Source organism: Corvus kubaryi, unplaced genomic scaffold (assembly GCF_017639235.1).
Source record: "Corvus kubaryi isolate FWS band 111438036 unplaced genomic scaffold, C.kubaryi_AGA036_p1.0 37398, whole genome shotgun sequence".
Lineage (NCBI taxonomy): Eukaryota > Metazoa > Chordata > Aves > Passeriformes > Corvidae > Corvus > Corvus kubaryi.
Genome location: NW_024581137.1, coordinates 40,921,599 through 40,939,821, shown reverse-complemented (window position 1 = coordinate 40,939,821; position 18,223 = coordinate 40,921,599). Strand labels below are relative to the sequence as shown.

Genomic DNA, 18,223 nt, shown 5'->3' with positions numbered 1-18,223 from the left:
AGCGTTGAGACAAAATTCTCTAGAGTTACTTATTATATATGCACAATAATGAAATTGAATTGGTTTTATCTTCTTTCAGAGAAAACATGCCAAGTCATTTCAAATTTAAGGAATATTGTCCAATGGTTTTCCGCAATCTAAGAGAAAGATTTGGAATTGATGATCAAGACTTTCAGGTAAGTTCTCTTTGAAAAAGACTAAACTGGTGAAATAAATGTTTCTGTGTTACCTCTTGGCCTGCCCAAGCTGTCGTCTGGTTCCTTCTGCCATATTTAGTTCTCTGTGTTTCCCATTAGAGTACCTCCATATAAGCCACATTATTGAAGTTGCAGGGTAATATCTCTTGCAATAAGGAGGAAAAATAATGTCTGGACACTACTGACAAGAGATTCTATATTCAGCTGAATCACTTACTTCAGTTGCTTCAGTGGTCTGTCTGTATGAGATGTGGTTTCTGAAATGACCACAGATTTTTTTTTTGCTTTTTTTTCGCTTTTTTTCCCCCCCTCATGCTCTTTTTGGTTAGAAGAGTGACCTATGGCCTGCCAGCTTCATCCTGCTTCATCATGTCTTATTTTCCCGTTGTTAAGAGGATCTGGAAACAAATTGCTTGTGTAAAGCAGATACTGCAAACCAAGAAATTGCTCTAGATTTGGCAGGGTTGTTCCATGCAGTCAGTTTCTTTCTGCCTTTGCAAAAGAAAGTCCTTGAACTCTGCTTCAGCCTCATTTGCCAGTTCTCACTGACAGTTCCCTTTTCCATTAACAGTTCCTAATGCACAGCGTTTCAGTCCCAGAGATAATTTCTTCTGCAGTCACACTGCAAGGTGTCCTGTCCTAAAGAATACTTGCTGTGTAACACAGTACTATTTCTTCTCATGCTCTTTTGGTCTTTTAAACTATTTTGATGTGAGCTGCAGTTGTATTTATAATGTCACTAAGATACATTAAAGAATTTTTAAGAAATGGTTTAAAGTAATTAAACAAATGGTACAAAATGCATTTGTACAGTAACACTCCCATTCTTGCCAATGGAGCAAGCTAAATGTTGCAGCCAAAATCTATATCTGAGTCCTTCAACAATCCTTTTTACCAATTTTCCCCTTTTCAGTATCAAACAACGTGTTAGAAATGTGTAGGTGGGTTAAAATGTGCAGGGACATAGATAGAGATTAGGTTATGGACCTCACCATACAGCCACTGTAACCTTGCTAAGACATTTTGCCAGTCGGGGGAGAAGAGGATTGTTAGTTTATTTTGGTGGAGCTGTCATGATTGTATTCCACAATTTTTTATTATCCTGTTTATGAAGAACTGTTTAAAAGGAAATGCACCAAGACTGAGGCCAGCAGTTTAAACAGGTATATCAAATTACATCCCTGGTTCAGTCCTGCTCATGGACCAAGCAGGATCCTATTGTTTGAGAAGTTACTTGATCCCTTTATATGAAGATTACATTTTTCTTGACAAAGGAAAAGGCTGAGTGTCAAAGAAAGAAGACATGTGATTGCTCTTAAAATTGTGATGTCAACTTATGCTTGCTATCTTTAGAACATGGGCTTTTGACATTACTAGACAATGGAAGTTACAGTTCAGTAAATATGTTGGAAGACTTAAGATGCTATAGTGAGTTAAAACTGGCAAACTTGGCATAATCAAAAATGCTGCATTCCACAGCACTGTGAAATGTTTCCATCTGCACTGTTGTTCTGCAACAGAAATTCCTGTTGTAACTGTTACAGTGCTGTTTGGATTTATTAATGATAACAATGATAAAACCGCATTAAAGAACTGTCACTGGATAAACGGTCCATATTTTCAGATTAAAACCAAAAATACTTCTTTGTAGCTATGTGTTGTGGGTTTTTGGTAATGTAACCAATCAACAATCCAAAATAAGAACAAGTAATTACATCCTGGTTTTTGATACAACAAAATTATGTATTAGAAAAAAACATTTATGTCACTTAGTATTTAAAGTGTATTTAGTGAAAAACAGAAGATAGTGAATATTAGTTTTAACCTAAGGGAAGACAATGTTTGCCTTTACTATTGTTTTTCTCCTCAGCCCAAGCAATTTATCACTCTGTATTTTGTTTCTACTGGACTAATCTGATTAAAAAGAAAATAAATTAAGTGCTCAAAGTATTAATGTATTTTTAACTCAGTTTCAAAATTAAATTATTTTTACAGAACTAAACATAAAGAAAATTTGTGTCACCCCATGTGCAAGATAGGGATTATCCCTATTAAAAGTAGGAGTTGCTTTCATTTTAATGTTACAGTCTCTGTGATTTAAAAAGGGAATCTAATTTTGACAAAAGGAGTTTCAGTATATGTACTTACTTTCAGATAATCTTTATCTTCAAGGAAGTTATCCCAATTATTATTGGTTAAAATGATTGTCTTATACTCAGAATCAAACCTGAAATTGAAAAGTTCTTTGCAGTGTAGAAGTGAAGGTAAGCTTATGGAAGAAATATTAAGTTACTTTCTCTGGATAGTTTTTCTTATATAATGGTTTTCAGGAATGGAGTCCTAGTCAATTGTGAACAATGTCATTCCTATTATTGAGCCAGAAAGGATTGGTTAAGATAAATAAACTCAATTACCTTGTTCATTAGTCAGACACATCAGTCACAGTCTCAAAGAACATTCTTTTTAAATGCCTTTGTTTTCAGAGTGTTCTGCTGATATCCTTGATGAGTTGTTCCAGAGGGCAAATAGTCTTTCCTTATGAGTAAACACTAAAAAAACCCAAAAACCTACCTCATGAAAAAAATTGGTAGAGTATGCTCTAAGTAGTCAGCTATACTAATTTGAATTCTTTACATTGTGTTTCTCATTCTGTAGTAGTTTTGTGGACTGCTTAACCCATAGACTTAGTTCGCATGTGGAGTAATTAAAATATGGGACTTGACTTACAGAGACCTCCTTTTCTCTCTGAAGAGAGATTTAAATCTCCAAAGTACATGTTTTTCCTGCAAGTCGTCTTGACTTTACAGTCAAAGGAATTCCTTAAATTGTATATGGTTCATGCCTTACAGGAAGCCATTTCTAGCAATGGCAATTAGAGTTCCTGGGATGAACTCCCTTCCTTCACATGACACAAACCAGCTCCCTTTTTTGAGATGTTTTTGGTAATCTGTCCTGCATCTCTCTATCTTTCATGCTAGTTGGGCATCTCCAAGAGATATTTAGTACTGAACTGGGATTGAAGTTTCATGGAGATACATACATGGCTGCTAATACTGAGTGTGGACTTCCTTGTGATTCATGCTTTATTATGGACAGCAGTGTAGAAAATATAGCATGAAGTTAATGAAACTTTGAGTCTTATTCAAAGATTGCCTGTAGAAACTTGTTATGATAAACTAAGTCTTTAATCTGTGTTACGGAATTTTATTCTTATATAAAAAAAACTTCTAAAACTGTTACAGCATCAAATTAAAAACTGGTCTGGCTGTTTTTTCTTAAAAAGGGGAACACAAGTGATGATTAGTCAGTATGAATTAAAATTGCATTTAAATGATGGAAGAACTTTGAAACCATCTTACCCATTTACAAAGACTATAAATTATCAAAGGAAAAGAGACTATTGTTTTGCTTTGTACTGTTGGATGTTACAAGAAAAGTATATATGGATCTCTGATTGAAGATACCTTTTTTAAGTGCCAAAATAATTCCAAGAGCCAGAGCATTAAGTAATGACCAATTTTGCCTTGGTAGGGTAAATTATGTATTTTTGTTAGTGTTTTCTTGTTTAATTGAAAAAATCCGTCTAAAATTCACAGGACAATACTTGAGAGCATTAACTATTTCTAGTAGAAAAGAAAAAAATTTATTAGAAAACACATACTGTAAAGTCCCTCACTACAGCACTAAATTAATTTTAATTTCTGCATTCCCCCTCAGCTTTAGACATTGTAAAAGTTATTCTACAAAAGATTTCTCCCCCCCTACCCCCTCCAATTAATGGGATAGCTGTTTTTATTTAGGGTTTCTTTTCAACTCAGTTGACATAATTTTTTTAGCTTAGAAAATCCATGAGTAGAGTTCTATTAGAAGAATTAGAGGATTAGCTTCTGTAAACTGCAAAATTATAAGAGATTAGCAGACAGGCAGCTCACCTAACACCCCCCCCAACAATCTGTAGAAAAATAGGATCTACTACTGTTACAAATGCTTCCACTGCTGTTGCTCTGGGAAGGGAAACTTTTTTTACTACATTCCAACACATCTGTTCTTGCTTAAAGTTATTGCTGAATCCTACATCTGGATTCTGCTAGGCAAAAGAGGAAGACTGGATTCTTGCCCAATAAAGCACAATTGCTCATACCAGAGGGCACCAATGTCCCAGGGTACCTAATGAGCCTTCTACTGGGGATGAGGGAGAGCACAACTGACTTCCCTTGAAGTTTTAGTACTCAGTGTAATAGGAGACAGGCTCAGACCTGATTTTTCATGTCTGCAGGAGCAGTTTGTAGAGATTCTCTGTACAGTACAAAGAATTCATAAAGAACTTTTAGCAGATGGGTCTGTAAGTTCTTTTTAATTTACTTATGCTTGATATTTCTCTAAGCATTTTTCCATATAAAATATTGAAATCTAAAATAATAATGACAATTCCTGCTTTTAAGCAATTTCCCTAAAAACAAACCATATGAACTCAGTATCTTTCACTTCTTCTGATAAAGCTGTTAAGGAGACTTTTCAAAATCTCCCAGAGCTCTCTATGCAGAAGGATTTGTAGTCCGGACTCATAACAAGGCATCAGGAAAACAATGCGAATTCTAGGCTTGTTTTTAAGATGTCAGCCTTCAATATAATTTTCTTTTGAGGTATCTAAGCTTCAGATCATCAAAATTCTTACCAATCTCTAAATATTTTTGGCTCATTTTACATGACTTACCCAGTCCTAAAACCATCATCTTAAGAACTTAAAAACTACTTTGCAATCCAAGATGATTCTTCAGACGAACAAATATTAATCAGAGCTCTCAGCTGGTGCTTCTGCACTGAAATTCATGCTTTTATTTCTTGGCCCTTGCTTTGGGAAAGAACAAGCCACCTCTAGCATCAAACTACAGACAGCAAGGTCAGCAACAACTATGTTAGGAGCTGGAGCTTATTCCTAAGACAATCTCTTCAGTTAATTCAATAAAGTGCATTAAAAATCATTGGAGCAACAACTGTCTTGTAAAGAAAATACCGGTGCTAGTAATTTTATTTTAAGCATGGTAAGTCTGTCAGTGCATGAAAAGTTCTTGGGCTTATCTGTTAGATGAGATTCCTGTAGCAGAGTATTCAGTTTGTGGATCCCAAATGGACATTGACACCAAGACATTCAGAACTGCTGCCATCTTGCTTGACATGGGTATAGACAGTGGTGGTAGTAAATTGTTGAACCAGCCGTAGTAACAAAAACTGTGCTGTTTGTAGTCTTTCCAGCACATAAAAAATGACCTTTGCAATCTAAATCCAATGTTCTAATACTTGGTGCCATGTCAGCCCAAATAATAATTTAGAGGTGGTGGAACTTAACCTTAGTACATATGACAACAGAAATTCTAACTTGTGGTTTCTCTCAGTTTTCCCTAGAAAACATTTAATTTGCCTTGCTTTCAGCTGTTCCTTGCCTAAACTGAGTGTCATTCACAACCAGGCATTCAAACTAGAAAACAGTAATTTAGCATGTGCTGGCAACATCAAAAGAACAAACTGATAGGTGCTCCCCGAGTTCTTACAGACACAGCTATTGAAAGGAAGGCATCAAGCCAAGCTTTGCAGGGCTGAAGGGAAAAGACTCCCAGAAAAGGAGCCCTAACTCTTCCCAAAGCAAGTGTATGCCTTAAGCTGACAGCTCCAAATCCATATCTATGGTCTCAATAGGATAACTTGATTTAGGAAAGACCCTCATGTTTTATTCATTAACTCTCATTCAGAAATGTTAAGGAACCCATAACCTTTCTCTTGGAAGGATAGCTCAATGCAAAAAAGAAAAAGTTCGTGTTTTTCCTTTCTCTGTCAAAGTTTTTCACATCTTTCACCATAGCAATCACTCCCTGAATACAGTTTTCTTATAAAAAAAAGGTTCATAGGTGTTTGGGTGTGTACATCCACATCTTGGCAAGATCGTAGGAGAAGCTCTATATTTCTGCTGCGTGCACCACAAGACCAGTGGTATCCTGTTCTCATCTTTTGGCGCTCCCATGATATTCACCATATGCCTTTTGAGAGCCATGCTTATGAGCTGACAGAAAGTCATAATGCAAAATTGTCCATACTTCTGGCAAAGGCAGGGGGAGGTTACGCCTGAATGTGCTTGTAGCATGTTACTGGTAGGTCAGGTATGCTTTGCTCCATGCCAGACTCCTTATACACCTTCCAGTGTCAGAGATCAGTGTTCCCTGGTCATGCTTCCACAACAGTGTTTCCAGATAGGAACCTGCTTAATGGAGAGAATGCACAGTGCCAGAATACAAAATAGACCCAATATTTTGTCTTCCCTACCTGTCCCTGTATGACAAGCCAGACATCTCTGGGTTTGGTGCTTCTGTTGTTACATTGAAACACCAGTGCTTTGCCTTTCTTCCCTCTACAAGTCACTGACAAAACACTGTCCTGAAAATCATCTCAGAAGTGGGCCGCTTGTTTCAATTTACAGCAAATAACCTTGGAGCATCTATGTCAGTTGTATGACACTGTCTCTCTGATGTCCTTTGTAATCAGTAATCCAGATCTAATTTCCATATCCATGATTCCTGAGGTCTTGTAAAAAAGATTAAAAAAGGCTGGGGGGAGCTCCAGGCTTGTCTTGTTGAGAAGCTGTGCCTGGGCCAGAGAGCACCACTGTAACGGCTGCGGCAGAAGAACAGCCAGACCGTGTGTACATCATCCTCCAACAGTGATGAGCCACTGCCAGGCTTTTCCACTGACCTATGATTTCAGTCATCACAGAGCATCATCTGTGCACTTGTTTTTGCCTATTTGTTCATGCAAAGCTTGCCCAGAGGCACTCTTAAATAGTCTGGGATGTGATCTGATTTGTCTTTAGGGTGCGTTGAGCTTGTGAAGCTCATTTTAGTTTTCCACAGCTTTTGGATGAGATCACAGCTCCAGAAACTGTTGTTTGCCTTTGTCCAGACATCATGAAATGGGGAAGATTTAAATCAATGAAAAGCTGTTAAGCCAGTCAGTTTGAAAGATTACTGTTGTTCTAAAGTTCTCTATGCTTTACCACCAGAATTTTCCTATTGCCCTTTTTCTTAGGTAAAGCTCTGACTCAATGACAATTTTTATTAGGCTTCCTTTTAAAATTAGTTACACAGAGTATTTGTATTAGATCCAACACATAGTTCACATGTTCAAAGTTTCTAAAATACAATCTTGTCTGCTAAAGTAGCAGTTAGAAAACAATGACATTTACATCAGGCGTGCGAGAGATTAGAATGAGCTAATTAAATTGACCTTTAAATCTCTCTACCCTCTTGGAGACTGGGGCTAATCCTTGGCCTCCCACTGTGGAGATAAAAATTCGTGCTGTGAACATTTTAAGCAAAGTGGGCAGACGAAGAAGAGCCTCACCAGCAGTTTGAAGAGGGGGGCAATACTTTGCCAGTTACAAGTATAGCTTGCAGTTATGGTGTGAGTAGGGGGACAAGTTCTTCCTGTAGTTCAGGGGCTTTGCTCCACGTGTCTTCTTCACAAAAATAGTTTCAACTGGAAAAAATAGCTCCAAACAGCTTAACTTATTACTCTTAGAAACAATCAAAGCCTCTCTGGAAATTAGCTTAGTTTTTTTGATATCTGCTATTGGTATAACTAACATCATGAGTAATGTCATTACTGTTATTTAATTACAGTAAGTTGCTATTTGTATTGACCAATGTGCAACATAACAATAGACTTCCAAATGATAAAGGATTAGGTAGTGTTTTAGCTGGTTTCTAAGGACTCTTGAGGATGGTTCTTACGAAGTATTTGCTTTGATGTTTTGTGTCTTAGATTTTTAAAATTCTAATTATTGCAGAGCTTTGTAATAAAAAACCCCAAAAATTATATAAATAATGGATGATTAAATTACAACAGTCAAAATTTAATTGTCAACGAGCAATTGACATTTCATGTAGTGAAACCTTGAGAGGATGCAAAATCCATTCAAATGTCAAAGTGGAATAAAGACAAAGATTTTGTACAAAATCCACTTTGATCACCGGGCATTCTGAGCCTGTCCAAATGAGATCCTTTTTAATACAGTTAGATGAATACTTATATGGATAAAAAAGGAGTACAGAACTACAGAGATGAGGGCTGTGTTCAGGGAGGTGGTAGCTCTGAGAAGGAACAAGAGGTCAAAGAGGACAAAAGAATTTAACACTGGTGGGACCTTCAGACTAGAAAGAGTAAACTGCACCCTAGGGTAGATAAATTATAAGGCATAAAAATAAGATCAGAAAGAGTACTAACTTCTTTTTGACATCTGTTTGTTTTATACCTGAAGCTAATAAGCATAGTTTTGATGCTAGCAGTCTTTTAAAAAGGAAGGTGGAATTTGGATGTAGAAAAAATAATGAAAAAGTGTGAAAGGAATTTAAGGACAGAGAATGCCATGTGCTTGGGAGTGAAAGAGTCTGACCTGCTGCACTTGAAAAGATTAGAGTTAAGAAGGAAGTAGTATGTGAGTACCTTTGCAGAAAAAGAATACTAGGTACTTCAAGAAAAAAAATAAATATGAGTCACCAGAAATGGAACTAATTAAAATTCAAAATTAGACTCACCTTTTCAGCAACACAAATGGCTGAATACTAGAAAATCTACAGTGGTGAATCTAGGTCTTCTGAAAGTGGAAAAAATCAGAACTGCCTTTCTGGAACATGCCTAATCCAAAAGTAGAGATTGGAGTTCAGTTTAGGAACTGCTGGGTGAAATGAAATAACTTCCAATGGGTAGCAGTTGTGTTGGATTCTAGTTTATGAAATTTTGTTAAAATCTCCAGAAGAAGTTCCTGTAAATGTCAAAGAATTGTGGATCAGGTCCTAAAAGCCCCTGTGGAAAAACCTTTTTTTCTTTCCTAACACATATTGTAGGAAATAAAACTCTGTGCAAATTGCTAAGTTTGGGAAAGAGGAGATAGAGTGGGTCTATAGTGAAATTAAACAACCTTTCAGGTAATTTGCTAAAGAATATGCTGTTATTGGGTGAAATTATGACATGTAATTTAGGTGTGCTGATTAACTTTTTTTTTTAATCAAGAACTCTCTGGGAAATTAAGTACTAGTAAATGGTGTAGCTTTTAGTAATTTATATTTAAAGCTTTTTTTTTAACTTCTATTATTCTATCAGAAATTAATTCTGTGGCATGGGACAAATTCTTTGTGATTTGCAGCCTCTCAGCACTGAAGGTCAAATTAATATTTCTAGTTGCCTGCTAGTCAGTGCAGTATGGGTGATATTTTTTATATTCATTTATGTAAGGGCACTTAAGCTTCCAGCCAGTGACTTGTCAGAGGTAAATTATTTGGGAAAGAGGGGGATGTATGGAGAAATTTATCTAGTAGAGGTATCTGTGAGCTTGGCATGTTAAATGTGTCTTCAGTTGTATAAGTAATTACACAAGTAATTTAGCGTAGTCTTTAAGTGACCTCATGAAAGTATTCACACTTTAAAAGTACAAAACCTTTTCTTTCTCCTGAGACCAAAAAACCAGCAGGCACAAGATTAAAACTTCACAAAATGAGAAGTGAATCGGGAATTGGCAGAACACGCACACTCGGAGCAGGAGACTTGCAGTGAGTTGCTAAGTGAAGCTGTTAAGTGGAACAGGGTATGCGTGGCTGACAGATGTTTTAATTGTGCCAGAGAACCAAGGCACACTGTGGAAGAGTTGGGGAAGGCTGGGAAAATCTGAAGAGGACAGGGCAGTCTGACCCTTGTTTCTTTGAATTTTGAGGTCGCTAATGCTATTGTATAAGCAGCTGATTTTTATTAACTTAATGGGGTTAGTGCCTCCAACATTGTACAGCTAGACACATGCTCTGCTGGCTCCTGGCATGGCAGGGAAGTGCTGTGTCGTAGCAGAAAGTAATGATACAAAGGTTGTTAGATCATCAAACCTGTGTCTCTTGGAGGGTAAGAGTTGGGCATTTTTTGTCTCCATCTGAAGAATATCCTCTCTCTTCTCGCTTTGTGGCTCATAGATATGTCTGTACTAAGTGAGGAGTGGCTCTTTTCCCATCTGTTCATATTCCACTTAGTCTTCCCCTAATTAAGAAGCAGAGCCAGAGGGAATTCAATCTGGTATTTGCCATGATCTCTCTCTCCATGTCTCTCCTTTCCCCCTCCCTCAACCCCGTTTATATTTTCCTTTTGGAAAAGGGAGATGCTTAAGTTTCATTATTTATTTCCTCCTAGTCCACTAGAGATGCTGCACTTAAGAAGGAGATACTGCTGCCAGGGATCCCAGTGGGTCTCTCTTAACTGAGTTTACTGCTGGACACAAGGAAGCAGAGGAAAAGCCCTACAGTAGTCTCTTTAGTTCAATTAGCTTTGCTTCCAACGAATTTGTGCACAGATGTCTACAGTGCAACTTATCTTTCTTACTTTTTTTACAAATCATCACTGAAATTTATCTGTGTCCTGGCAAAAGCTGTCTGGATCCCAGGAATGTTCTACCATGTATCATCTCAAAAAATGCATTCAACAGTAAGAGAAAAGTCTATACATTGTGTCCAATAGCTGTCTGAACAACAGGATAGTACAATTCAAATAAATGGGTATCTTTAGTCTGTCTAATGAGCACTACTGCATAACTTTCTTATTATTGTCTGCATTAAGATAAACTTCATTGACATAAAAACTTGCACAAGATAACCCCAGAATAAGTTAAACTTTTTTACTTACCTGAATATATCTAAAGCCTAACTTAAAAGTGAAATTTGATACCACATGTGGTGTTTCTGATATTTCTTCCTGGTTATAGGTTTTCTAATGGCTGCGCTTCAAAGCGGCTTGAGTGTGGGACCTTCTTGGCTGTTTTTTGCCTTAATTTACAAAAGAAACATTTTCTAATGAAGAATCTCTTCAATTCCAATATATGTATTATTAACTTGTTAGTGTTTGGCTCCATGAGATGCCTGAACAGTCTGAGTCCAACAGTAAGTTAGCTTCACCTACATCAAAAGGGAAGAATCACAGTGGATTTAAAGAGCCATATAATTTCCTCTTTGAAGCCCCTAAAATCTCCTAGTTTGATCCTTTCAGTGAAGCTGTTTCCTGATCTTACTTGTTAATGATGATTTACCAGTGCAAGCCAATTCTTGTCATCTCTCTACTTAAAGATTCATTTTTGTCATCACCAGGCAACAGTAGATGTATTTTACTGAAGACTGATTTCTATCTATGAACAAATGTAACTAGTATAGTTGAGAGACAGGGTATTTTGCAAGGTACCTGGAAGCTTTACTTTAGAAGGAATTTGAACTTTTCTCTGCTCACAGAAGTGAGAATTAACCATTACAAATAAAATAATCTACATACAAAACTTAGCTGTGTATTTATCAATACAAAGTGGCAATTACCAGTAATTGCACAATATTATATAATTAGATTTATCTTTCTGCTTTTTAAACTGTGCTTATTTAACAAACTTGAGCACGTATCAAAACAAAACACAGAAAACAGTAATATTAAATGTCTTCAATGTTCCACATGCTTTTAAAGCTCGAAGTAACTACATTCTGTATCTGAAAAGTGCATTGTACTGAGAGACTTATCGCAAGAGTGGGGAGTTAGTAAAAATAAAGTATCAAAGAGGTTATTTAATTAGATTTAATTATTTAATTGTTTTTATTTAAACATGTTTAATGTTTAAACATCTGATCTTAATTTATTACTAGAGTCAAAGTATTGTAGAGAGGGCACTTGGGTTATCTGTGCATGTATGGAAAGATGCTGCTTAGCATAAAGTTGGTTGGTTTATTCTGACAAATTAATATGCATGGTAAAATGATAGCTGTGTGCATTCTTAATTAATCTTGATATAGATAACTCATAATACAGTAGCCATCTACTAAAAAATAAATGTATCACTATTTGTAACCCATTAAAACATTAAGAAAAAGTAAAGTGCAGCTACATCATTATCCAGATATATATTATATTCTCTTGTTAGTGACATTTTTGGTATGATAGTTGTATTTGCAAATTGACTTTCATTATAGTTAGCAATCAGGCAGAATAAATTTTCATTAGGGGAAAAAAGCTACTGCTGGAAAAACAGGCATCTGTAAAAAGTCAGTGTCTTTTCAAGGTTTTCTCAAGATGATTTAAAATACGGCTTTATTAATTTCTTCTGGTGGAGAAATATTTCCTAATACTTAATCTAAACCTCCCTTGGTGCAATTTAAGGACATTTCCTCTTGTCCTATTGCTTTTTACCTGGGAAAAGAGACTGAGTCCCACCTGGTTGCAGCCTTCTTTCAGGCAGTTGTAGAAAGCGATATGGTCACCCCTGAGCCTCATTTTCTCCAAGCTAAACCCCCCCAGCTCCCTCAGCTGTTCCTCATCAGACTTCTGCTCCAGACCTTTCACCAGCTCCATTGCCCTTCTTTGGACTCTTTCCAGCACCTCAGTGCTCTTCCTGAATTGAGGGGCCCAGAACTGGACCCAGGATTTGAGGTGTGGCCTCACCAGTGCCAAGTACAGGGGAACGATCACTGCCCTGGTCCTGCTGGCCACACTGTTGCTGATCCAGGCCAGGATGACATTGGCCTCTTGGCCACCTGGGCACTCGCTGGCTCATGTTCAGCTGCTGTTGACCAGCAGCCCCAGGTCCTTTTCCAGCTTGCATCTTTCCATCCACTCTGTCCCCAGCCTGTAGCACTGCAGGGGTTGTTGTGACCCAAGGGCAGGCACAGGCACTTGGCCTTGTTGAACCTCAGAGCTCTGGCCTCTCCCCATCAATCCAGCCTGTCCAGATCCCCGTGCAGAGCCTTCCTGCCCTCCAGCAGATGAACACTCCCACCCAGCTCAGTGTGTCTGCAAACTGACTGAGGGTGCCCTTGATCCCCCCATCTGGATCACTGATGAAGATATTAAACAGAACTGGTCCCAGCACCGAGCCCTGGGGAACAGCACTGGTGACCAGGCACCAGCTGGATGTAACTCCATTCACCAACACCCTCTGGGCCTGGCTTCCTGACAGTTTTATACCCATCCAGCCAAGCCTTGAGCTGGAGATGCTGTGGGAATTGATGTCAGAGGGTTTCCTGAAGTCCAGGTAGGCACATCCACAGCCTTTCACTCAACCACTAAGAAGGTCACCCTGTCTCAGAAGATCAGGTCAGTCAAGCAGGACCTTTCACAAACCTCTGCTGACTGGGCCTCATCCCCTGGTTGTCCTGCACGTGCCATGTGATGCCACTCAAGAGGATCTGCTCCATGACCTTCCCTGGCACCGAGGTCAGACTGACAGGCCTGTAGTTCCCTGGATCTTCTTGCAGATGGGCATCATGTTTTCTAATGTCCAGTCAACTGGCATCTCTTTCATACCCAGTACAGCCCAGGCCTGTATTTTACTTAAATATGAAAATGTTTTCATGAAGCATATTAAAATACACCTTAAGAGTATTTGAAACTTTGAGTTCAGGTCCTTCACATTTGCTGCCTTCTCCTCCTTCAGATGTTCATGGCAGACTAGCCAATACCCTCTTTTGTAGCTTTTTATAGCTAAATAACGTAAATCTCTTGCCAGGTTAATTGCTTTCAAGGTTTATATTATTTGGATTAGAGTTTGAAGACTAAAGTTCTGTGGGAAAAATACATTCAGAAGACTGTGGTTGCTGCTTTATTGCAATAGTTAACCTCAGAATAACATACCCTTTTATGCTGAGAACAATAACAAGTAATTACTTAGTAGCCTTTCTTATTACTAACTGAATTATAGCCTAATAACTTAGCAGTAGTTTAATTCACTACATACACTAATGGTTACCCATGCATTCACTGTTTTAAAAATTAAAAATAATTATTATATTACATTGTATTTCCAATTTGTGATGAAGGCAACTGAATTTATCCTCTTTTTTTGGTTTTTAACTTCTATTATCAGCTCTTCATCTTGAACTATTAAATATAGGCCTGGAAAAGAAACCAAGTTCTGACTGTAGAGCATAAAGAAAGGGTTTCTACCACTAACTCCACAATTCAATTTGAAAATTAATGGAGTACTGGTATCAAGTGTAGCATTAAGAAAATTTAATTGGTTTATGATACTTGTTCCCTTGAATAGACTTCAGTACATAAAAACTTTTCAGTGGTGAAGTGGCGGGAAATTAATTTCAACAGAAAACATCTGAAAACAGGCAAAGAAAACTGCTGTAATACTTAAATTCTCTACTGTCTTCAATATCATGTGAGGTGATGGTGTATCAGGACTTACATCTGTTAAAATGTTTTGCTGTCCAAAAGCCAGTGCAGAGAAGGAACTGCAGTGTCTGCAGTGGTGTCCTTAAAGCTCTGTTCTGATTAGTCTAGGAAAATTGTTGATTTATAAACCTTAGGGAAGCACCCCCATCCTTTCTTTCACTAGTGAATAGAGAGAATAATGGAGAAAGATGTCAGTTTTTATCATAGATGTTAGTAATTATTCTAGTTCATTGTACAAGCCTAGAAATACACAGGAAGAAGAGCAAAAGATTTATTTCTCCTACATGTCATAATTAAGGTTTTCATTCTAATAAGCCCTTGTAGAGCTGTGTGCTTTTAGGTGATTTACTGTTATTCCTGCTACTCCTGAGTATTTCTGCTGAACTCGGTAACCTTGTGGGAAAATGGTTTTATTTCATGTTAAATTGATTTCAGAAAGCACCCCGCAGTTGGGATAAATTTAGCAATGCTTGAAGGCCTGTTGAAATCAATGGATCTCCAAAATACAGAGACATAATTGTATGTGTTCAAGTGTCTTCTTAAACTGGGGGCTATAGTTGCCCAAACTTCTTGGTTGAGGTTATTACTTTATAATAATTACTGACCTTCTGTCGCAGGGGTTGAATCTGCATGTCCAGCTCCTGCTGAAGTCCATAGAGTGTGTGAACAGGTTTAACAATGGTTAAAACTTCCAAATAAAATATAGGTCTTACAAAAATAAAATTGTGTTGGCTTGGTACCTGAGTGTGGTAAATGAAATGTATTGGTAATTACTCTCTCAAAGCATCATTATTCTTCCAGTGTAAATCTGTTTTGTGACTTAGTTCATGGTGCCTTACCACACCACACAAACATTAATTCTGTAACTGTTGGAGCTGAACTTTTGCTGTTTAGGAATCTGCAATGTTTGCATTTATATATAAAATTTTATTTAAATTATCTTTAAAAATAAAATGGCTTTTCACCTAGCAAGGAGAACATTATGCTGTGTGAATGTGGAAAGAGGGGAGGTGTATTTCAGTTTAGCAAGAGCTGTTTGTGCAGCATGGTACAATGAGGGACGATAGGAGGAGCTGGGGTTTTCTGCTGTGAGTAGGGATATACCAGATGGTTACTGCAAGTTTGTTTTATAAACATAGAAGTGTTCCAGTAGTCTATAATTAACTTGTTTAACCTTTTCAGAGTATGTCCATATTTATGGAAATACACGAGGGGTCCAAGAACATGGTTGTTTTCTCATGTGTGTTGCTGCTTATTTTTATTTTTAAGTGCAATTCAAGTAGATAACAATTGGCGTAAGTTCTTACTGGTAAAGAAAGATGTTTCCAGGCAAAAACAAGTTGTTATACTTAGCCTGATTTTTTTGTTTGTTTTTATAAAGATAAAGAAATGTTACCTGAATACTACTTATTCTCTGAAAAAAGCAGAGGGCTTCTCCTGCTTCTGTTCAAGCGCCAGTAATTTTAAACTTCACTCTAAAAATAGTTCCTAATCTCTGGCAGTTTTTCTTCTAAATGCTATACAGTCATTAATTAATTTTCCCCTCTTGAGACAGTATGGAGGTAGGTCTATTTTACAAAAGGAGGTATTGTACAATACTATTTGCTTAACTCTATATATGAAATCATTGGAATAGCTCTGGTGCTAGAACTCAGAAATGTAACTGTGGTCTTGGTTATGTAACAGATCTTGGTTATGTACACTGTTTCAAGAGCAAATCCTCCTAGTTTTAAAGTGAAACTGTAATTATGGATGAATCCTCTATTTATAATTATTGTGGTGTAACGCAGTGTTCCTTCTGGATTTTTAGTTAGTGTATGTTGTATTCCCAAAAGCTGGTAATGCATACGTATCAAAGTCCAGTAAATTCTCATTAAATGTTGAGAATGAGTTTTGAACCACTGATGAGCAATACCTTCCTCCTCAAATATGCTTTTCTTGTCAGAATATTTTTGAAGTGTTTTCTCAAGATAATGTAGTCTGTGAATACATGCTTTGTGGAATTCAGCTTGGTGCTTATGTATTGAAAAATATTTTTAATTAAATGTAAATTGTTTATATTTGCTCTAATTAAAAGTTACATACTTTTGTCTGACGTGATGCTTTTTTTGCTTTAAATCGATTGACAGAATTCATTGACAAGAAGTGCACCCCTTGCCAATGATTCCCAAGCACGCAGTGGTGCCCGCTTTCATACATCTTACGACAAAAGATATATCATCAAAACTATAACAAGTGAAGATGTAGCAGAAATGCACAACATACTGAAGAAGTACCATCAGGTAATATATGAACTCTACCAAGGTGTGGGATGTCGTCTTAAATATTATAATGCCAATCTCTTTTAGTCTTAAAAGTTTTAAATTAATAATTATGGAAAAAGAATCACTTCAGACTTTTTCCTGTTTGCATCAGCAATTTATTGTATGTCTGTAATTCACAAGGATGGACTTTTCTAAATATCTGCACTAGCGTTTCATAAAAAGATATGTCTACATGATAAAGATAACTTGGAGGCTGTGAGGTCCTTTGCCTTACTAAGAAGGTGGTCTTTCTTTTGGCTAGTGGACTCCCAGGCCTGAAGGTACTTTATTCTGGGCTTGCTTGGAGATATCTGTGTACATGTGTATAAATGCTGCAGGTGACCTCTTCTTTCTAATATGATCAGTGAATGTTGTGTGTTTCACAACAGATTTCAAAGGAATAAAGTTGTATTATATAAGAAATTAAAATTGGATATGATTAATGTAAAATTCCTACTATTAAAAAAATTGGTTTTGATAATGTGAATTTTCATACACAACAGTAAAGTTAAAAATGAACAGTGGAGATCCCTCAAATCAGCCTTGATAGCTGCCATACTGTGCTGGTGTATAGTTTGTCTGGTTGGCACAGAGGAGAGCAGAACCTGGGAATTACAGAAAGCCTTAATAAAATCAGTGCTAGTTTTCTTAGTCCTACATGTTTGAATAAGTTCTAAAGCTGGAGAAGTCAGAAAAGCCTCTAAAAAATCACCTAAAATATGCTACATAATAGGAAGGGGGTTTAGTCCCTCTTTCCATCTTCCTTCTCTTTTCTGTGAGTTGGAATTCCAGGTAAAGACTTAAGGACTTTTGGGGTTGGGCTTTTTTATTGTTGTTTAGGTGGTTTATTTTTTGTTCTGCAATGTTCTTGTTTGTAGTAGGTTCTTTTTAATACATTACTTTTGTAAAACCATTTTTAACTTCTGAAGCGGGAGGCCGAAGCATTCTTTCAGGGTGCTTGGAACTGAAGGTATTGCCACCCATCTTTATAAATCTCCAAGTCAGATCTCTGAAGGCCTTCCAAGTCCAGAGTACCTTGGGAAGCCTTCAAGGAAGTTAGATGTGAACTCTTCTCTCTTCCTGTGGTGTTCTTCTGTTTAAATAACATGTAGGACCATCATATGTTTTTTCTAATGTGAAGAAATATTACTCTCAGAAATATTCTTAAGACATCTTCTAATGACAGTTTTACCAAAGAAATTTTTAAACCATTATCTAATAGTATTTTGGGTTTTTTTTTTAAAGTGAGTTTTCAAACTTATCATTTTAGTTTTGAGCTGAAAGGGTTTGATCTGTGAAGCTGTACAGCAGAATCAAAGTTTTAGTCTGTTTCATGTTTGGCATTAGAAGCTGCTATTAATGATACAGATTTTGAGACTCAATCCAGCTGAAAAGTCGTTTTGCTTTTCAAAACAGTAATCTTTCAAGACTATCAATGAAGCCAGTGCTAACATGAATTAACTTAATAATTTGGAATCTTTTGTCATTAATGCT

The 18,223-nt window shown here is 37.0% G+C and overlaps 1 protein-coding gene across 2 annotated transcripts in view; it reads left to right on the top strand.

Moving 5' to 3' along the window:
* The window catches only part of PIP4K2A (phosphatidylinositol-5-phosphate 4-kinase type 2 alpha), a 106,687-nt gene that overhangs the window by 56,867 nt on the left and 31,597 nt on the right, over positions 1 to 18,223 (top strand). For both annotated transcript variants that reach the window (XM_042043445.1, XM_042043444.1), the window contains exons 3-4: positions 80 to 176; positions 16,556 to 16,708. In XM_042043445.1, the coding sequence (XP_041899379.1) occupies positions 80 to 176; positions 16,556 to 16,708 (250 nt within the window). The remainder of the gene's footprint in view (positions 1 to 79; positions 177 to 16,555; positions 16,709 to 18,223) is intronic.